Raw genomic sequence first — 23,449 nt, 5'->3', positions numbered from 1 at the left:
CTAAGGACCCACAAGGTGAGAGGGCGGGTCTTACACCAGATGGCTCAGTGACTCCACAACAAGACAAAATAATTTCAGAGGGTAGAGCATATAGGGGATAGAGAGAGGGAGAGGGGGAGGGGGGAGGGAGAAAGTTGGAAAGTGGTGGTGATGAGGAACCCACGTGGGAAGGGGGAATGGTGGGAAAAGGTAGTATATGATCTGGATGGGGAAGGAGTCGAGTGGACAGAGGAGAGAAGAGAAAAGGTAAGCTGAGGCAGTGGGAAACAAGTTAGTGGAGATTTAGTGCAGGGGAATTGAGAGAGTGTGGAATATGCTGGAGAGATGATTCCCACCTACGTAGTTCAGAGAAACTTGTGCTGAAAGGGAGTATCCAAGTGGCCTGTGTAGTGAATTAGTTGCTGAAGTCATCAGTATTGTGGCGTACAGCATGTTTGGCAACTGGAGGGTCAAGTTTGCGATTTGCGACAGTTTGACAGTGGCCGTTCATGCAAATAAACAGTTGGTTAGTTATCAAGCCCACACAGAATTCTGTACAGCAACTGCGACCTTTTACTGGGTAGTAGACAATGTGACTGGACTGTGGTAGGAGGTGGTGCCTGGATATTTGGGACAGGTCTTGCACATGTGTCAACCAAAAGGAATGACCCATTTGGGTGCCCAACGGCGAGGTTATCACTGCCCTGACATTTATTACAACAAACAAATGTAAATAAGAACTAAAACTGGTGTACACATATGCACTCGAAATGACCACACAATCACACTATCGCACAGGTATTCTGAAATCCACCAAAACCAATGATAAGGGAAGACAACTAATCAAGAAATTAAAACAGAGGGAAAACAAAACACAGAAGAGCTAAAAGAACAACACAGGGAAATGTGACTGGCTGACTACTTACAAAAAACTTGGATGAGCCAGCAACCCTGTTGACACATGAAAAACATCTCCCCAAAATCTTGTTACACATGTGGGACAATTCACAAAACTACACGAACCACAATCATTTGATCATTACATAAAATAGACTGCAGTTACCTCAGCAAATCTGCTGCAGTCCGCTGGTCGGCAAATACAATTCAGTCCAGTAAAATGTGGCGCACCGTGATCCGCACACCACAAGCACCACACATGGGAGGGTCCTCTTGCCAGAGTAAAAAACCATGCATCATAGGGCTGTACCCAATGTGAAAACGAGTAAGAAGGACCTCGTTCCGTTGACGTGGCTGGAACGAAGTACACCATGGCCGAATTGTGGGCTTGATGACACGGAGCTTGTTGTCGGTCACTTCTAACCACTCGACTTTCCATCGACACAGGACTTTATACCTCACAGTAAGGTGAGAGTATACAGGGGGATAGCACAATGAAAGACCTGACGGTCACAGCATGCCTCCTTGGCTGCTCAATCAGCCCTTTTATTCTGAAGAATTCCCACGTGCCCTGGTATCCAACAGAAAGACATCTTCCCCTTTCGGTGTAGTTGGAAGAGGGCATCCTGGATAGTCTGGGTTACTTTATCTGCTGGGTACAAACTTTGGAGAGACTAAAGGGTGCTCAGAGAATCTGAACATAAGAGAAATCTAATATCATGTGTTTCTGTGTGCCACACACCAATCCTCTGCAGATAAGTGGTTGCATTTCCCTTATTTTACATATGTTTCAATCCAGGAATTTCCATTATTGTTAGTATTGAAGATACATGACCATGTCTTACTACAAAGTGTTTCTTAAAATATCTGTTCTATAGCAGAGCAAGTTGCAACGTTTTTCCAGCTGGCACACAGATGATCTTGGTGCCACTGAGATGCTTTTGGCATTGTGCAATAATATAAGTGAAGTATTAACTTTATCTGCACTTTAATTATAGTATTTAGTTTGAAGTGCATACATTTTATAATTGCACTCAAATGGAATATTTCTGGTCATAAAATACATTGTATTGGGTGGTTTATTGCCAATGGAAACTAATACAAAGTTGGTTGAAGATTATTTAACCATCTGCTCCTTCATTTTCAATTCTGTGGAACAGACAGTTGGATTTAAACTATGTTGTATTTCTCTAGGAGATGATCTATGTATGTAAAGCATACCCTAATCTGAACTAAGATTGAAAAATGTTCGAAGTCCACACAACACTGAACAATCAGCAAGGTGCGTGTAATAGTTGATTCCATAGATATTTCAGAAGGAGTATCGTGCACTTTACAATAAAAACTGACTATGACAAAGTTTCCTAGCATTTTACAAGAATGTCGGCCAATTATGCTGAATACATCTACATCTACATCTACTGACCAATAGAAAACTCAAAAATATATTGGAAGTGTTTCACCCATTTTAAACAAAATTCAACTGATTTCGTGAGCCAATGTGTTACTTGGATGAGAGGGTAGATCACTATTTTACTCTACAAATGAATAATTTGTCAAAACAATGGGTGGAATGCAGTATGTGTGAAAAGGGAAAAGATAAAGTGATTTCATTTTCCAACATGCAACAGATATTACTCTTATTAATCACCTTGCAAAAGAAAAGAGAAAAAAATGTTTTCTCAGGATAATACAGGTGTCCACAAATCTGCTTTGGAAACTGAAAATTGAGCAATTTCAAGTATAAAACCTTGGAAGATCAACCTTGTTACACTTGGGAGATTGAACTTACTCACTAAAAAACCAATGAACATAGTACAGCTTGAAAAGCAAAAAACTTAAAAAATTAAATGTTCTTTCCACTTGAAAATAACCTTTCACACCCAGACCAATACCTTTTCATGTGACTCATGTACATCAGTTCATAGATGGTATGCCTACTACATTTTATTTCTCTGCGATGACTCAGCCTTTGTACAAATTGTCTTGTAATTTTTGATAACATCAGAAGAACTAGATACAAGAAACTTTCAAGACTCAGGATAACTTTGGCTACATTGTCATGAATATCTAATAAAGAAAGGATCACATCAACTTGTCCAAAACTTTTACTAAAAGACTAAATAAAAGAGCACTGAGCCCAGGTGACAGATTGTCAGTAAACTGTTGTGTACTTAATGAGAGAGAGAGAGAGAGAGAGAGAGAGAGAGAGAGAGAGAGAGAGAGAGAGAGAGAACCCAACAGTTGACAATATGTGTAACAGACTACAGAATTCATGAAACAACAAGTTCATAAGTTATTGCCTGTTGGTGTTCTTTGCAGGCACTCTGGCTGATGGCTACTTAACTGTTTTTCTTATATTCTGCCAAGACAAATGGCTGGCTCTGTCAAAGAATCACTGTTCATTCACTGATTCATTCACTGACTCATATGGTTTTCCATAAATACCACAGTCAAGAAGAAGAGCCTTAACGGATGGAAAACAAGTTCATTTACATATCAAGAAATGAATGGATTAACTCTATGTTACTTTTCTAAAGTAAAACAACAACCATTTGTGAATTCAGACTACTATCAACCACAATATACAAGAAGAGAGCCAAAACTATCACATCCATAAGTGGCCACTAGAACATAAACAATTTCATTGTCCTTAAACAGAATGCTAACTACTCATAAATTTTAACTACTGGAGAAGTCACATGACTTGGAACATTCCATCCCCCCCCCCCCCCTCCCTCCACATCCACATCCACATCCATCCATCCCATGTTCACCTCCATCTTTTCCTCTAGTTGCATCTCCTGCTTGCTGACAGGGAGCATTTCCGTGTATGTTAAAATTTGTGTGTGGGGGGGAAAAAAAAAACTGGAAAGTAAAACGATAAAATTGTGTTTATATTCAGTTAGCATGAAACATGATTTGCTGCATTTGTGGAGAAGTAGACTGGATTAGTTCAAGCTGGTCTTGCCTATCAGCAGTAGCCAATAGCTATGGACTGTGGGAAATTTTCCTTGGTAACACTATAGCAGCAAGAATTTTTTTCTGAACATTGTTAATATTACTGTCAGAGCACTACATGACATTTAAAAAAAAGAAACAGGAATTATTTCCTGTAACAGATAACATAAATCAATTAACAAAGAGGAACCAACCACTCAGTGTTGTACTATAGAAGATTTCACAACTTCAGATATGTGAAATGACAGATTCAAAATGCAAGATATGAGAGTCATTCAGAAAAAAAAGATCATTTAGCTACACAAAAAGAAAAACAAATTTATTGGAAAAATCAATTCCGTTACATTCCTGGAGCTCAGCTCCCTTCATTCCTCTATGTAGTCACTGTCTATACTCAAACAATTGTCTATCTGGTCACGAGCTTCAGAATTTCCATGTTATACTCTTCTGGTGCCAGTTCCTCAAGCCATATAGTCACAACATTAAAACAAAATACTGCTCACATATTTCTGTTGCAGAGCTCACTCCTCTTCTCTTTTCAGGGTCAACTGGCTTCCATAACAACTGTGCTCATAATACAGTGAGTGGAGGTTGCAGGAAGATGCCCTTGTGCACCTGGCATGTGGTCAAAATGAACTGCGAAATTGAAAATCTCACCGTGAGGTAAGGAGAGTTATTCGATTTCTGGACATTCAAAATTTAGTAGCAACTGAAAGCAGGATATGGTGATAATGCAAGGAATGAAATAACACAGTGTTTCTCGAGAATATGGCCTATCTTGTCATCAGACTTGCAACTCACTCTGAGGATGGCCAGATGATACATGGCCGAAATATCACTGGAAAAAATTTTATTTGCACGGCTGAATAACTGAAATTCAATGGACTAATCATCCTCATCCCTCAAAAAACTGAAGAAATTTAAACAGACTCTCTCATACAAAAGTCATGGCAACCATCTTTTGGGATCGTAAATTTATTCTTTTGGTGGATTTCACACTAAAAGGCATTATGATCAGTGCAAATCATTATTGTGAAACACTAAGAAAACTCTGGCACGTTACCCAATATGAGAGGTGAGGAATGCTTTCTGGAGGAATTGTACTTCGTTAGAACACTGCCCATTCTCACACTGCTGCTGCAAATCAAGAATTGCTGGAGGATCAATTTGAATAAGAAATTTTTGTTCACCTACCTGATAAAACTGACCTTGCTTCTACTAACAATTTCCACACTTTCTCTAATCTGAAAGACTTTCAGGGCAGTAAATGATTTGGAAGTGATGAGGAGTTGGAGAACGCAGTGGGCACCTGAGCTAATGAAGAGTATAACATGGAAATTCTGAAGCTTGTGACCAGATACACCTGTTTAAATATAGAAGGCGATTATGTGGAGAAGTGAAAGAAGCTTTGTGTATGCAACAGAATTATTTTTTCCAATCAATATTTTTACTTTGTATTACTAAGAAGTCTTTATTTTCTGGATGAACCCCATATCTTACAATCAAAGGAAACAAATTAACAAAGCAGATTTTAATATAAAATTATCATAATATATTGAATGAATCTGAGTAATAAAATAACCACAGCAAGAAATAACAGCTTAGTTATATTAATAGTACATAGTTTTACAGGGTGTATATGTGGACAAAGAAAAAAAATTCCCCGGATTTCCTGGTAAAAAACACACATTCTCCCCAGTGAAAATACACTTTTTACGTGTTAAGTGACAGTACACCCTTCCTCGGCACTGTAAAACCTTTGAATGTTTATGGTTTTATGTACCAATGTATGCCTGGTTAGGTGTAAGAGAGGGCCTGAAGGCCCTAATCTTGCCAGGTAAAATACATGCATAAATAAAAAAATAAATAAATTTCCCAGCACTTCAGAAAACGAAACTCTCGGGAGGGGGTATTATTTTTGTATTACGAAGGTATAAATTTGAATTCCACAAACAGCACAGGTCACTTTCCAAAGCATTGAAATCGGGATAGTGATGTGCTTTTGTAAGCCAGTCATAGCTCATCTCACTTGATCTCGCCTGCTGACAGCATAGGACATGTGATGTAATCAGCCAATAGCAAGATCACCCTTAAGTAGCACGAACACACAAATAAGAAAAGTTCATGGTTTAAATTAAGGTACATCACACAAATGTGCCAGTAAAATTTTTAATAACGATGTTAATGTCTGATCTGGGCTCGAAATTCTTCTAAATGGTCGTCCTCAAAGGGTTGATTTTTAAATGAGAATCAAACGCTTTGTGATTTAAGAAATTCATCGTACATTCTTGCACACAGTTCATCTTGCGCAAAAGGAAATTTGCTTTGCTTGTAATGCTTTTCAAACCACAATTCGCAATGTTTTCCCGCGGCCTGTTAGAAATAGGTTCGTTTCAGCAGTTGCAAGAGATCGCCACATATCAGGTGTCACCGCGCTTGCGCTGCTACGATGACGCAGGAAGCCTATATGTTCGTACGTGTAAAACATTAAAAGATCTTATATTATGACATAAATGAAACAAGACATCAGAAGATACTTCAAGAGCATCAGAATTTTGTGAACCCCACTAATAATTCGGCTTAAAGTGCACATTTGTATGTCCATATTTGGATGTAAATTTTCTTGGAGTACCAGTGCTGTATTATCTCGTGTTTGGTTCTTTATTATGGTATAATGCCAAACATGCACTTAAAATGCAGCGAACAGTTGAACCCAGCCAAGAGTGTGAAATTAAACTCTTCATTTCAAATAAATTGACTGCCTAAGCAGAAAAGATTAATAAAAGTCAAATATCTTCATTGTTCTGCGAGGCGATTAATGCTTCACTGTCAGAAAAGTGGAAATAAAATTTGAAAGTAATAACATATTTTTGCCTTCCGTTACCAAGTGAACGTATTTTAATTCATTTCATAGCGACAAAAATCCGTTTCATCATCATTTAACGTGAGAGCAATAAACGAAGACGAAACAACAAAATCACTGAACATAAAGACGGGTCACGTAGAGGCGACCCACCTCCCCACCACAACTCTGACTGCTCTGTACATCAGCCCCAGATTTAGTATATTCCCAAACTAGGGCAATATTAGGTAGTGGTGCCCAGCCACACTTCGGTAACCAGAAGTGGGAGAAGGTACTACGCATACACCACTAAACTGCGCATTGCAAGAGCCCACCCGCAACTGCTCAAACGACTCTAATTTAAACCAGTAGTCACATCACTCTCATCAGAGGCAACTTGTTGTTATGAAGCATTGCATAGTCTTCCTAAGCCTTCAACACACTGTGCTGTTGGCAGACACTTGTATGAGCACTGTGTTTTGTTGTTGTGTACGGTGCATTTCCTTTGCAACTGAAGTTTTATTTTAGTTTTTTTCTCTCATTAATGTTTTTTTTGCTGCAGTATTATTCTGCAGTAGCAGGATACAGTAATATCCTTAGTCAGAGTATTGCTTCTTACCAGTCAAAAATCACAAAAATTTAACTGAAAACCAAAACAATGAAAAATTCCCGGAATTCTAAACAATTCCCGGGTTTTTCCTGGTTTTCTCATGGAGTAAAAAATTCCTGGGTTTTTCCTGGATCTCCTGGTTGTTCTGGGTCGTATACACCCTGCTTTATACTTTAATAGCCAATGTGTCACATCCAATCATAGTACTGCGAATGTCATGAAACATTTGATGGGGTGCATTTCTTCTTTATATGCAAAGACCTTAATTTCTTAACACACAGCCACCAAAACATTGTCTTTCACCACTCTACCTAGTGTATATACTACGGAACAATGAGGTTCAAAAAATACATGTATATACCTTTCTCTGACATATCTTTGATTTCCATGGAGAATAAATTTGACTGAATTTTAGTTCCACATTTTGAAAGTCTCAGGATTGGTTTTTCCAGTTTCTTGAAAACAGAAGTTGGTTTGAAACTCTCTTCACATTCATCTGCTCCCAGTGAAATTTGTTTTGGCACATTGAGCTGAAAAAAAGAAAACAATTCAAACAATGGAAACTCCATATAGGAATAACAATATAGAAAAATATAGATTGCTATTTACCATAAACATAACACACTAAGTTGCAGATGGGCACAATTAAAAGACACTTACACATAAGCTTTCGGCACAGCCTTTGTCGGAAAAAAAGAAAAATGCACTATTCATTCATGTAAGCAAGCACACAACATCCACACATGAAAGGCAACTTCAGCAGCTCAGATCAGAGCGCAACTATCACGTGGGATGGTAGCAGCAATCTGGAGTGGGCAGGGGAAGAGGAAGGAGAAGGGATAGCAGTGTAAACTGCTATTTCCCCTTCCCCTCCATAGCACTTTATAGCTGCATTTTGGCCTGACCTGACTGGTTAGCGGTCATTTGAGTGTAAGGTGTATTTGCTTGTGTGAATGAATGGTGCGCTTTTCTGTTTTTCCAATGCAGGCTGTGGCTGAAAGCTTATGTGTAAGTGTCTTCTAATTGTGGCTGTCTGCAACTTAGTGTATAATCTTCGCACGTGCGTTGGGGGGGTGGGGGGGGGGGGGAAGTTGCGCAAGGGGGGTGGGGTGTCACGTGCACGTGTGCCCACCCATTGACTTGCTTGAAAGAAAAGATATGAGTTTACAGACTGGACAGAGTCATGAAGATAAAAGACTCTCCATAACGATGAAGAAGACTCATCACTCTAATGAAGAGGTGTGAGATCACATGTAACTGCTAGAAGTTCAACATGAAGTGGATTATTCAAAAAGTAGTAGTCGTAGTAGTAGTAGTAGTAATATTATTATTATTATTATTATTATTATTATTATTATTATTATTATTATTTATTATTATTATTATTATTGCCTCCTATGCTACACACACTTCCTTCAAACATTCTGCCAAGAAAAGAAAATCTGGACCTTTCTGCTGTTTATCAGAGATCCAACATCTATAGGTTGTGGAGAGTGTTATTTAGCGCCTGAGTGGAAGACTTGTGTAGTTATAGTTTATTAGTAAATAACAAAACAAAAGGAGCAATGAAAAGGAACTGAAACGAACATGTACTGGAGAGAAAGGGAAAGGGCAGTGCCGGGGGGAGGGGGGGGGGGGGTGTTACAGTGGAGGCATCCATCTATTTTCAGAATATTGCGATAACAATGCAATCTACCAGTTCTTTATGGAACTGGCATCTTACATCATGTTAAACAATCACACTCTGCACTTGGACAATGCCTATAGTAGTATGATCAAGACACATTGGAAGAACTATCATTGTTTTCTGGTGCAGTGGCATGAGGAGGATTTTTCAATATTCACAAGAATTATAGTTCGTCCAGTGTGTCTTGAACATACTACTATAGGCATTGTCCAAGTGCAGAGTGTGACTGTTTAACATGATGTAAGATGCCAGTTCCATAACAAACTGGTAGATTACATTATTATTGCAATATTCTGAAAATAGATGGATGCTCCACTGTAACGCCCCCCCCCCCCCCCCCCTCCCCCCAGCCCTGCCCTTTCCCCTTCTCTCCAGTACATGTTCGTTTCAGTTCCTCTTCATTGCTCCTTTTGTTTTGTTATTTACTAATAAACTGTAACTACACAAGTCTTCCACTCAGACACTAAATAACACTCTCCACAACCTATAGATGTTGGATCTCTGATAAACAGCAGAAAGGCCCAGATTTCCTTTCTTGGCAGAATGTTTGAAGGAAGTGTGTGTAGCATAGGGAGCAATCATCATCATCATCATCATCATCATCATCATCATCATCATCATCATCATTATTATTATTATTATTCCTAAGACTTTTTGAATAATCCACTTCATGTTGAACTTCTAGCAGTTACATGTGATCTCACACCTCTTCATTATAGTAATGAGTCTTCTTCATCGTTATGGAGAGTCTTATTTTCATGACGCTGTCCAGTCTGTAAACTCATATCTTTTCTTTCAAGCAAGAAAAAAGTATATATATAAAGAAATATTCCACATGGGAAAAATACATTAAAAACAAAGATTCCATGACTTACCAAGCGGGAAAACGCTGGTAGATAGGCACAATAAACAAACACACACACAAAATTTCGAGCTTTCGTCAGGAAAGAGGGAAGGAGAGGGAAAGATGAAAGGATGTGGGTTTTAAGGGAGAGGGTAAGGAGTCATTCCAATCCCAGGAACAGAAAGACTTACCTTAGGGGGAAAAAAGGACAGGTGTATACTCGCACCCACACACATATCCATCCACACATATACAGACACAAGCAGACATATTTAAAGGCAAAGAGTTTGGGCAGGGATGTCAGTCGAGGTGGAAGTGCAGAGCCAAAGATGATGTTGAATGACACGTGAGGTATGAGTGGCGGCAACTTGAAATTAGCGGAGATTGAGGCCTGATGGATAACGGGAAGAGAGGATATAATGAAGGGCAAGTTCCCATCTCCGGAGTTCGGATAGGTTGGTGTTAATGGGAAGTATCCAGATAACCCGGACGGTGTAACACTGTGCCAAGATGTGCTGGATGTGCACCAAGGCATGTTTCGCCACAGGGTGATCCTCATTACCAACAAACACTGACTGTCTGCCTGTGTCCATTCATGCAAATGGACAGTTTGTTGCTCGTCATTCCCACATAGAAAGCGTCACAGCGTAGGCAGGTCAGTTGGTAAATTACGTGGGTCCTTTCACATGTGGCTCTGCCTTTGATCATGTACATCTTCCGGGTTACAGGACTGGAGTAGGTGGTGGTGGGAGGGTGCATGGGACAGGTTTTACACCGGGGACGGTTACAAGGGTAGGAGCCAGAGGGTAGGGAAGGTGGTTTGGGGATTTCATAGCGATGAACTACGAGGTTACAAAGGTTAGGTGGACGGCGGAAAGACTCTCTTGGTGGAATGGGGAAATGCACAAGCTAGCCAAATGACTGAGTGTCCTTTCACATTCAATAAAGTAATCAGAGATTGTCATTCATATTTTGAATGCTTTATGTTTAAACTAGCCCTGAAACAGTTACTTTTGCAAGTGAATGTGAACATTTAATCAACTATGAATACATTATGGACTGAGTTTTACGCCTTCATCTTGTCCTGGGTTTCCAGACAATTATCCAAACTTCAAATAACTCTTGAATTAATGTTGATTAAGTGTAACAAGTTAAACTATATTCAATAAGGTATATGTCTCCATGAAAATGTAACTCCATCACATTATTAAAACTATGCTGGAAAAGGAATTAGACTTTATTCTGTGTTTCAGGTGCTGTGCACTACCAATTGTCCTATCCCAAGTAGTCTGTGAGATAAATGTATTGTCCCTTAGTAATAATAATACTGAGTTATTGCCTCTGATGATGATGATGATGATAACGACAATGATTATGCATAACTGTGCTTTATAAAAGAAATCCTTCATCATTGCAGACTGCCAAGCAAAAGGTATTCTCTCAACAGAGAGAGTCACAACAGTATCTGTAAATGTAAGCACAGCACCACTGACCAATAATGAATGCAAAAAAATAATAAAAATTTATTTTCTTATATATTTTTGACCAAAGTTCAGAGTTTTTATTACTTACAAAAGGGAAATAACTTTCATTTTAAATTTATTCCATTTTGTTTTCTTTTCTTGCTTTTCATAAAGTTATTCTTAGTTACCCCAATAGATGTGCAAATCGAAGGAAACGGATGTGTCAAAATGTCTAACAGACACCATACTGGCAAGACTTCCAATATCACAGAGTGGTCACATGAAATTACACAGCACGCCAATAAAAGGCAGCCTGATGGCTGGCTTGCCCTCAGCATTTTCTTTGCTAGCTGCAATTATCTGCCTCTGCCTCTACGAAGTGAACTATGGCTGCCACTGATGCTTACCTGGATCTGTGAGTGGACAGTAACTGCTGTGCTTTCAAATTTACTTCAAGACTAAAGTGAAGGGCCTGTTATCTGCATACCATGGAGTGATATAACATTTATGTAGAAAGCTTTTATTTGATGAGCACTGTGAGACATAGCTGCCACTGTGTTCAATATAATAACTGTAGTAAGCATGCACAACAAAGCTATTGTGTTTGGACATCATTACTTTTGAAACTTCCTGGCAGATTAAAACTGTGTGCCCGACCGAGACTCGAACTCGGGACCTTTGCCTTTCGCGGGCAAGTGCTCTACCAACTGAGCTACCGAAGCACGACTCACGCCCGGTACTCACAGCTTTACTTCTGCCAGTATCCGTCTCCTACCTTCCAAACTTTACAGAAGCTCTTCTGCGAACCTTCGCAGAAGAGCTTCTGTAAAGTTTGGAAGGTAGGAGACGGATACTGGCAGAAGTAAAGCTGTGAGTACCGGGCGTGAGTCGTGCTTCGGTAGCTCAGTTGGTAGAGCACTTGCCCGCGAAAGGCAAAGGTCCCGAGTTCGAGTCTCGGTCGGGCACACAGTTTTAATCTGCCAGGAAGTTTCATATCAGCGCACACTCCGCTGCAGAGTGAAAATCTCATTCTGGAATCATTACTTTTAATAAGCCACTATTACTGTTTGGTTTGGTTTTGTGGACTAATGAACAGCTTAATCTGTTGTTACAGAATGCTAATTTATGTTCAATAAATGTTTGTTGGCTTTCAGTGCCAGTTACAACACTTAGAATTCGACACAAAACCTCCCATTCTGTTCATGCAGTTTTCCATCTGTGAAGTAATACAGATAGCACAAAATCCAGCTTGCTCTGTTCATACACAAGATCCAGACATCTGTAGGCAGTGGAGCTCATAATTACACATGAAGGGGCTACAAAAAACAAGGAAATTATGTCCGTTAGTAAAAATTAATATTTTATGAGCTGTACACTGACATCAAGGTAGTGCTCTGCTTGTCATAATACATACCTATTAGGGCATCATTTCCTCTAGCACACAGAACTGTAAAGTATGAAACATAGCACTCTGATACTGCAGCTCAGCACCAGACATTAGTGGGATTTCAGCTCCCCAGTCTAGCATGCTATGAGGAAATGATGTATGTATCATGACAAATGCAGTATCACCTAGACATCATGGTGCACCACATATTCATTTTTACTAATGAACATGAATGCAACTAAGAATTTTTCCTCTTTCTGTACACTGCCTTGGTGTATTATCTACTGCACTGGATATTTTTTGCTTTATTCATTGTGTATATGACAGAAGGTACACCATGGTTTCCTAAAACTGATTCTGTTAAATATTTCACAGATGTTTTCAGCAACATTCCTCCCCTGTATCCCTGACAAAAACCAAGCTCATACGTACATGTGGACATCAGACTTTTCTCTTCGTAAGCAACTTTGCATCTATTTAAAGGTACATTTTACCCTAACTCTTTCTTAAGTATAGTGCCTGTCATCAACAATACAAATGTTAGCTGTCCAGTAACCTCACCATACACCCATTTCTCTGTTAATGTTGACTCTTCATGCCAATGAGTAACTACATTTTGTGTTGAGTGACGTTGAATACAATATAGTGAAAATAACACAACAAAAACTCTACTTCATGCCTGGAATATGACATAACACTTTGAGAAAAGTGGATGCATATTACGTAACTGTAAAAAAGTGTAGGACAAAGGCAAAAAACTGGAGCATACAATACTGCATTATCACACTCATGTTAATTTTTTGTGCCCCCCACCCACACCAACTCCCACACTCACCCACACTCACCCCCCCCCCCCCCCCCCCCACACACACACACACCTACACCTACACCCACAAGGCTCCTATCCCGTATCACTGAAGAACATGAAAAGTGGAGGGGGGAGGGGTGGAGGGAGTGAGAGAGGAGGGGAGGGAGAGAGAGAGGAGGGGAGGGAGAGAAAGAGGAGGGGAGGGAGAGAAAGAGGAGGGGAGGGAGAGAAAGAGGAGGGGAGGGAGAGAGGAGGGGAGAGGTGCAGACAGCAGCACAGTGAATGGAGTAGATGTTAGCAGAAAAGTATGTTTATCATTCCATGCTTTCAGAGGGAGAAACAAAAAGAGCTCACAAAATGAACTATGGAGAATGTGGAGAGGACATACGTAATTAAGCTTAAAGAACGTCAAATGATACATGTGTAATGATAAAGATGATCAGAACAAAGAAGTGACAAGAATCAAAATGAATTTCCATACAATTAGAATAGTAATTTACCTTTTTAGCTGAATGACTTGCCATTATAGCATAATAGATCTGTGCTCTGTCTTGCAAATCGATATCAGTGCTCCAGGCAATTATTGATCTCAATACTTCACAAAGTTCTGAAATAGAGGTGAAGAGTAATGTTACAACTATTAATTAAATAAATGTACCAAAAAATCGATGTACATCTTGACAAATTAACAATTTATGGGCTACAAATACTCACCAAAGTAAACTTCTGCAGGGTCATATTCCATCATTAAAAAGTAACACAACGACAATATCTCATGACCTGAGGACCAAGATAGAACACTGCAATTTTCTTGGTTTACCATATGTTTCATAAGATATAGTAGAATTGTCTGTAAATAATTTTTTAAAAAATTGTTAGAGTAGAAAAGATAAATTAGATGAGATTTTTCTGACAAAAGTTTGGTACATTATCAATATTAATAACTATACTTTAAATAAATGTTGCCTGCAATGTTTTTTTTAGATTAAATGTATACACAGTGTAGCAATATGAATACAAAAATATGTCCTGAAGTGGTTATAAATTAAATAGAAGGGTACCACACTCTATAAAAACAACATTTAATGTTCGGTTTATTCTCAGTACTTGATGTCCAGATTTTGTTACTGAGATTCATGTCTGTACAACCGATTGTGACTTCAGAGAAGTCATATTGTGACAGTGCAACAAATCATCACTCCAAGTCTCATTTTATATTCACACATAATCATCTTCAAGAGATTGTCAGGTTGCATTTGCTAAAACGATGCTGTCACACAAATATGTACAATGGGAAGTATAGCACATCATGTCTTATGAATAAGACATTTACCCACTACAAGCTTTTAAAATTTCTTGAAACAATTTACTATACCTAATGGAAATTAAGAAAATGTATGGCATAGACAGTGGCGGCTGGTGATTAGGTGCTAATGTGCTACAGCACAATGTAATTGTCACACTTAAATTATGCCATTTCTCTTCAAATGCAAGCTGGTAATCACATTACAAATACACCTTTTCTCTTGGAATGCATGCTGGTATACAAATAAAACAGATGAAAAAATGTATTGTAGCATCATGTCCATGATAATTATAAACCAGTGTTGAGTGCTGAAATGATGGTGAGCTGCACTACAATCAACTCTAAGTAGGGACAAAGCTCTCTGTTTTTGGCTGTGCCTGTTCGTATGTGGCATCATATCTTCCGGCATTGTAGGTGCTACGTTGCTCACAGCACAAAGTCAATATTTTTCTTTGGAAGTGCATGTAAAGTATTGTGCAAGCGACATGGCAAATCCAGTAGATGATCTGATAAAGAGGCCCTTTTCCAGTATATCTTAGAAGGAGATAGCGAGTAGAAGAAGGTAGAAGCTCCTTTGAGCTCCTAGAATATTTTGCCCGAATGATTCGCAGAAAAAGGTAAGTCACTCTCTAAAGATACATACAGTGGTCAAGTGCTCCAATGGCCAATTCATTGGCTTGTGTATAACTGCTGGTGCTGTCATCTTTCTTTTTATTTTAATTTTATTCCTTGCAATGTTAAACTATTAATTATAAAATTATTGCAGCATAAATATACAAAAAAGATAAGCACTATTAAATTGTTTACATAAATTTTGCTTCAGAAAATTATTTTTTATTTGAAGACCAAGAGTAAAAGTATTAAATTATTGTGCAAGTATGTAAGAGTCAAAGCAGCAACAAGCACAACATAAGCAAGGTGTTCTGGGTTAACTGTGATTCAGAACCAGACTAGCCAGTGGACTTTGTCCCTCTCAAGTGGCATGACATTTACAGCTGCCAAGTCTCTGGCCAGTGTTACCTCAACAGATAAGCCTCCAGCCAATGACTTGCCAGAGAAAGTGCATTACATGTGCCAACATTTGACATAAATAATAACCCATCAACAGTAATAGGTAACTTTGGTGGTAAACAGGAACACAGCTGAGACTGAACAAACAGCATTTTGCAGTACTGTTCCCTCTCTGTTTTTGACAAGTAATGACTGGGGCTCCATCTAGCACTGAACAAATACACCACAGTGTATTCTGCCACCCACCAAACCCATGCAATATCCTTGTCTATTCCCAGTCCACCCCTGATCCCTTCCTTAGGGATCATATTCCTGCAATAGACTTTGATGTCTGCCACCACCACCACCACCACCACCACCACCAGTCCAGTCACAGGTGTCACCCGATCCCATCAATAGTAGAGCTACCTGTGAAAGTATGAAAGCAATCATGTGATCTACAAATCGAGATGTAACAACTGTGCTGCTTTCTACATGGGCATGACAACCAAGATGCTGTCTGTCCGCAGGAATGGCTACCCACAAACTATGGTCAAGAGGCAGCTGGACCACGCAGTTACTGAACATACTGCCCAGAAGAATTTACTTCTCTTCAATGACTGATTCACAGCCTGTGCCATATGGTTTCTTCCCACCAACACCAGCTTTTCTGAACTGCACATGTGGAAACTCTCCCTGCAGTACATCCTACATTCCCATAACCCCTGTGGCCTCAACCTACTCTGATCCCTGTCCTCCACCCACCTATACCCTTCCCTGCCACTGGTCCACCAGCACAAAGCTTTCTATTTCACCACCACATCCACTGGTCTTTTCTCTCCACTACTTCTCACCCCCCCCCCCCCCAACCCCCTCCCAAACCCTTCAACTGCACCTAGCAGCCATACCCTGGCCCCACCATGCCCCTGCATGCTCCCACAAGCAGCACTACACTTTCTCTCACCCCTATCCTACTATCCCCCTCCCTCCCTATCCCAGCCTCCTCCTTACCCCCACCACTCTCATATTGCTTTCTCATCAGGTGCAGTTGCTATAAGAAGCCTGACCTCAGTGCCCAGACACATTGGGAACGTGTGTGAGAGTTGTGCTTGCACGTGTGTTTTCTGTTTCAGAAGAAGGCCCTTTGGCCAAAAGCTCAAATGTATTGTTTTGCACAGTGAGTGCACATAATTAAATAGCGCATGCCTCCATGTCCGGCCTAAAGAGGACACCTCACACCGGCACAGGTGGCACATCAAATGCTGCACCATGTGCAAAACAACCATATATATAAGCCAGTGTGCCAGATCCTTGGCCACTCTAATGTTTAAGTGACTACTGAATACTTCACTGTAGACTGTGCCTTCATGTATTCCCTGATTTCAGGTGTTATACTGACTACAATGTCATTCAGAGACTTAGTATTTTTCTTTATGTGGAGACAAATTAAAAGTTGGTTGGTGGTAATTCTGTTATTATTTGTGTAATGTTAGAGCACACAGCAGTTTTTGTTGCGCCTGTCTCACACATCTCTATATGAGTAGTAATCTATCCTTTTCATAATATTAAAAAATCTAATACTCCTTTTCATTTACAAGTTAATATCAAAATGGTTTCAAGTATGTACATGTACATATATATACACTGATGTAAATAAAATAGAAAGAAACTTCCACATGGGAACTTTATGATGTAAAATGTTTATGTGTTTTATTTATTGTGCCTGTCTACCGGCGCTTTCCCGCTTGGTAAGTCTTGGAATCTTTGTTTTTGTATATACACTGAAGTTCATATGGTAATTCTTAACAATGTAGGAAGAGAGAGATTGTCACTTACTGTAAAGAAGACATGTTAAGTTGCAGACAGGCACAATCAAAAGACACTTCCACAGATCTTTCACATACAGCCTTCATCAGCAAAGGGAAACAGAGGAACATACAGCATCCATCACACAACCAAGCGCATCTCATGCACACATAACCACCAACTGCTGCAGTTCAAGCCACAATGCCATTCGGGCCTGAACTTCCTGAGCTGGTGGTCATGTGTCCATGAGGTGGGCTTGCTTGTGTGCACGAATGGTGTATGTTTCTCTGTTTCCCTTCATGTTAAGTGTCTTTAATTGTGCCTTTCAGGAGCTTAATGTGTCTTCTTTATGGTAAGTAGCAATCTATCTTTCCTACATTGTTGATATTTCTACATGGAGTCTCCATTGTAACATAATTATTAGGTTGTTGTAGCCATGTATGATCAAACAGAAAGCGGTTTACAACATTTATTTACAATGATCATATTACTGCCCTGATGAAATGAGAAGTCAGATTTTAAATAAGACACATGTTATTTGAATCAAGCAATGGAAAAATCCAGGATGGAATGTAATAATATTATGAGAAGTAAAGTTGCAACTCACCATCAGCAGAGATGCTGAGTCACAGATAGGCACAACTAAGACTCTCACAGAGCTTTTAGCCATTGACTTCCGTCAACAATAGATACACACACACACACACACACACACACACACACACACACACACACACACACACAACTACAGTCTCAGGCAACTGAAACCACATTACGAGCGGCAGCACCAGTGCATGGTGGGAGTGGTGACTGAGTGGGGATAAGGAGGAGGCTGGGGCAGGGAGGGGGGACAGATAGTATGGTGGGGGCGGCAGACTGTGAAGTGCTGCAGGTTAGACGGATTAGACAGAGGGCAGGGGAGAGTTTGGGAGGGGGAGTGGGGGGAACCCTCCCCCCTGGAGGGGGAGTGGGGGGGGGGGGACCCTCCCCCCCAGCCTCCTCCATATTCCCACCCAGTCGCCTCTCTTATCATGCACTGGTGCTGCTGCTCGCAGTGTGGTTTCAGTTGCCTGAGACTGCAGTCATGTGTGTGAGTTGCATTTGTGTGAGTATGTGCGCGCATGTGTGTCTATTGTTGACCAAGACCAATGGCCAAAAGCTTTAATTGTGAGTCTTTGTTGCGCCTATCTGCAACTCAGCATCTCTGCTATAGGATGAGTAGCGACTTTCCTTCTCACATAAGTTATTTATTAATATTAATAACATATACCTCAATTGGTTCAACTAAGAAATTTAACAGTGGAGTAGATGATATAGGCTACCAATAAATCCTTTAAGCTCCTCTTAAACTCAACTCTATTAAGGGTTAAAATTTTTAGGGGTGACGGTAAGTTATTGAAAATGTGTGTTCTCAAAGCCATTCTTCAGGAACAAATTATGTGACTATATCCTCCTTTCAATTATTTAAATTTTTAGCACTGATTCCACAAATTGAGCTGTTGATTTAAACAATATATACATTGTTAATGATAAATTTCAGTAAGGAATAAATATACTCAGAAACAGTAGTTAGTGTCGCCGACATGCTCATGTAGTGTAATGCGTAACATGCTAGCTTGCGAAACAAGATGAGCCACATCTACATCAAATCCACATGATCGATAATGCACTGACCAGTCTGAGTGTGGTTTTTAGGTGGTTTCCCCTACACTCATTTAGGCAAATGCTGTGCTGGTTCCAATTTCCACAAACAGTTAAAATACAATTACATACAGAGGAAAGTTTACATAATTCACAGCCATTTGGCACACACGACTTCTCTCCCTTAGGTTATTTGCAACTGTGGAATTAAATAAATATGTCAGATTTTGAGTGCAGCAGACTCCATACTAGGCAGGATAACCCAGAAGAAGAAGAAGAAGAAGAAGAAGAAGAAGTCAGTAGCCCCAGTCCCTCAAATATTCCTCTGAAGGACATCCTTGAACTTATGCCATATCTTTATCATTTTCTTAATGATCACCCCAGTGGCAGTGCAAACAGCACATAATGTAGTCCACATAGGAAAATGCTCTGGTTTATTTAGTGACTAGAGAGTAGCAATAAATTTAATCTTATGAACGAAATAGAGGGAAACATTCCATGTGGATTCGTTTGGTAAGTTACATCATCTTTGTTTTTAAATTAATTTAATCTGTTTAACAGTGTGCTTCCAGGTAATCTACTGAGTTCCTGTTTCCATTTATGCACAATATTTCAACATCTGACTGAGCCATCTTTTTCATGTGCTTCTAGTTTTGCTGTTAGGAGTACTCCCTGCCTGGACTCCAACCAGATTGGTTGGATTCCAGGAAAAGAATACGCATAACAGCAAAACATGACATCTGAAGAAGACAGATGGGTCGGTCGTCAAAATACGCATAAAAAGTATGGTTGAGTCCAGGCAGCAAGTATGACTAACAGCAAAACTCGTAGCACCTGAAGATGACGACTTGCCCAGTCATCAATATATTGCTCAAAAAATGGAAACAACAGCTTGGCAGAACACCTAGAAGCATTCAAAACGTAACTAAAAGGAAGACTGCATAATAAAATTAAAGATGATATAAGAAATTGAAAAGATACTGAATACAGATTAGGAAGATATTACCTCGATCTGTGATGAGTAATAAACTTTAAACTTAGGTTTTCTCACAAGTAAAAAAGGTTCCCCCTTTAGTGCCATTATTTTGTGAACTATGCAACAGAGCATGCTCAAATCTTCAGCAGCAACAACAGAAACAGCGGAGGACACTGAGGAGGACATGCATCTCAAATACAGTAATGACAATCACATGAAAAGACAGGAGCATCACCTTCACCCACTCCATCCCCTTCTCCAATTGACGAAGAGCAGCCCAGAATACTGACACCAAATGACCTAATGTTGTATCTTCCATGTGCACAGCTCCTGGAGCAGGTTGTGTAGTAACCTGCACCAGCAATGAGAGCAGCTCTCTGGGAACAGCACTTTCAGGTCGCCGGTCACGCATTTTCTCCTCAAGGCTGAGTGCAAATGGGATGAATGTCACATCGTCCTCCACCACAGAAGCCACCAAACTGAGAAAGAAAAAAATTGTAATCAGTAAAAATAAACCAAGAAGAGTTTATAGAGATTACTATTTCAATTAGTATTATGCAAAAACTGGAAAAACAGGAATGCTAACTTGGACATCATTAGAGACAATTTAGTATTGTTCACATTTTTTTGTGTGGCTTAAAGACCTTGCTGAATGTGAGCTCACTATCAATACCTTGGTTTTGACAGAGAGATGGAGAGGGTTATGTTGCTGAAGGTGCCAGTAAAACATGTAACAAAATTAGTTTTAGGAAATCATGCAGTACCTTATGTCATATACACAATGGCTAAAACACAAAGTTTCCACATCAAATAGTATCAAGTACAATTACATTCAGCACAACAGCACAAAAACCCTTTACAAGAGTGGAGGCTGCCATTACACATGGACACACTTTCATAAGAAAGACAAATGATACTACCGTAACAATGAAAACTAATTAACTTGTTATTGCAGGTCTATATGGTCTGCGCATGCAGTAAGAACATCTAAAAGTGAATCTTACTCACTGACCCTCTTCAGTTTTCTTCACACTTACACTACACTGTGACAAAAGTCACGGGATACTTCCTAATATCCTGTGGAACCGTCTTTTTCCTGGTGTAATGCATCAACTCCACACGTCATGGACTCAACACATCATTGGAAGTCCCCTGTAGAAATAGTGAGCCATGCTGCCTCTACAGCCATAGATAATTACGAAAGTGTTGTTGGTGCAGAAGTTTGTCCACAAACTGACCTCTTGATTATGTCCCATAAATGTATGATGGGATTCATGACAGGCACTCTAGGTGATCAAATCATTTGCTCAAATTGTGCAGAATTATCTTCAAACCAATCGCAAATAATTGTGGCCCAGTGATGTGACACATTGTCATCCATAAAAATTCCATCTTTGTTGGGGAACATGATGTCTCCAAGTAACTGAACATAACCATTTCCATTTAATGATCAGTTCAGTCGGACTACAGAACCCACCACATTCCAGGTACACAGCCCACATCATCATGCAGCCACCAGCAGCTTGCACATTGTCTTGTTGACAAATTGGGTCAGTGGCTTCAACGGGTCTGCACCACACTCGAACCATCCACCAGCTCTTACCGAATCGAGACTCACCTGACCAGGCCATAGTTTTCCAGTCATATAGGGTCCATTCAATATGGTCATGAACCCAGAAGAGGTGCCGCCATACTCAAGTTACGGCAGATGCAGCTCGTATTTAAAGGCTCTAAGGTGAAGCCACCCCAAAATAATATATTAAAAGAAAGTCTCAATAATGTATTAGAGAATTTAAATTATCAGAACATATTCTGCAGATTTCCCACATGGATTTAATTAATGTCGGTCACTGCCACAAAACAATAATACTTGATGTTTCAAAATGAAATACTGAAAACATTAAGCATGAAGTGAAGCTAACACACACCATGTTAAAGATCTCTTCAAAATACATCTTATAGTATGATTTGTTGAGGTAAACTCTTGGGCAGCATTATGTTGTTGGATAAATAAAATACCTATAGATTTTATCTTGGAGTTAGCTTTTGATATTATTTAGTAGTTGACTATGAAACAGAAAGAAGATACAGTACGTTAACGTTTGGCTAGAGTGCAATACCCCCCCCCCCCCCCCCCCCCCCCCTCCTCCTCCTGAAATCTTGGTTGTCGTGACAGGCTGATTCGTAGTGTGACCAAGATCTAGGTTAGTTCCGATCGATAACTGTCACAGCTTTCCACACTATGGAAACCACAAGCCATGCCTGAGTTACTGGTACCATTACATCAGGTTAAAGGATTCGAGTAGTTAGCATCAAGCACATAATTATAATCAATTGCAGCATCTGTCACTTATACATGCGTCCACTGTTTTGTACAATTTTCTATTAGGCAAATCGACAGTCCACTGCACTGTTCCACATATTGCTTGATCATAGATTACAGCAGTTTTAGTTTGTTTTATAATCAGTTTCCTTAAATATATTGAACTTGTATAGCACCTACAAAAAAAAACGAAAATCCTGTCATTGCAAAGCCCTGGTTACATTCTAGCTAGCAGCAACACTATTTTTTACATTTATTTATACTCTATATTTATTATCACGTGTAAATTTCATTTACAAATAAAGAATTACTTTTTTAAATAAAAGTAACATCTATTTATTTTTCATTATCAGTCATTACAACAAGGGCGTTTTTTGTTGAAGTAAGATCTTTCTGCGAAATTTCAGTCAATAACTTTTAATCCCACCTATATAAAGAAAATTGATCACCATAAAAGAATAAGATAAGTCAGAGAGCCTACAACAATATTTAGTGTCCTTTTTTTCACATGCTATTTCAGAGAGGAATGGCAACAAATAGCCTGAAAGTGGTTCTATCAACCATCTGCGAAAACTTAAGTGATTTGCAGAGTAGTCATATGTGCGCAGATGTTGAACGCACACCTCAGATATCAAAAACAAAGTGAGTGAGAAGAAATCCCCACCCTCTAGATAATTAATGTTATGTCACATTCAGGACTAAAACTGATCTATAGTGTAGCCAGAAGTATAGGTTAGGTTTATGGCTGATAGTTTAAGTAGTGAGTTGACAAAGCAGTACCAAAGACTTCAATTAACCCAGTGCTGATAGATGAGATTATTATCAAAATATCAGTTTAATAAGTTGTAGTTGCAAAATACCGACACAGATTACTTACAGAAGAGTGAAAAACTAACAAAGGCTGGACTCAGGTGTAATCAGTTTTTGGT

The 23,449-nt window shown here is 39.5% G+C and overlaps 1 protein-coding gene across 6 annotated transcripts in view; it reads right to left on the bottom strand.

Moving 5' to 3' along the window:
• LOC126281323 (AP-5 complex subunit beta-1-like) overlaps window positions 1-23,449 on the bottom strand; it is a 137,120-nt gene that overhangs the window by 27,772 nt on the left and 85,899 nt on the right. For all 6 annotated transcript variants that reach the window (XR_007551250.1, XM_049980174.1, XM_049980178.1 and 3 more), the window contains 4 exons: window positions 20,433-20,676; window positions 14,193-14,328; window positions 13,979-14,085; window positions 7,651-7,819 (listed from right to left, as the gene is read on the bottom strand). Coding sequence is in view for 5 of the 6 variants with exons in the window: in XM_049980174.1 (XP_049836131.1) it covers window positions 7,651-7,819; window positions 13,979-14,085; window positions 14,193-14,328; window positions 20,433-20,676 (656 nt within the window). In the remaining variant the exon portion in view is untranslated. The remainder of the gene's footprint in view (window positions 1-7,650; window positions 7,820-13,978; window positions 14,086-14,192; window positions 14,329-20,432; window positions 20,677-23,449) is intronic.

This window comes from Schistocerca gregaria, chromosome 7, assembly GCF_023897955.1.
Source record: "Schistocerca gregaria isolate iqSchGreg1 chromosome 7, iqSchGreg1.2, whole genome shotgun sequence".
Classification (NCBI taxonomy): Eukaryota; Metazoa; Arthropoda; class Insecta; order Orthoptera; family Acrididae; genus Schistocerca; species Schistocerca gregaria.
Note: the sequence above shows the minus strand (reverse complement) of the source record. Positions and strands in the feature narration are given on the sequence as shown.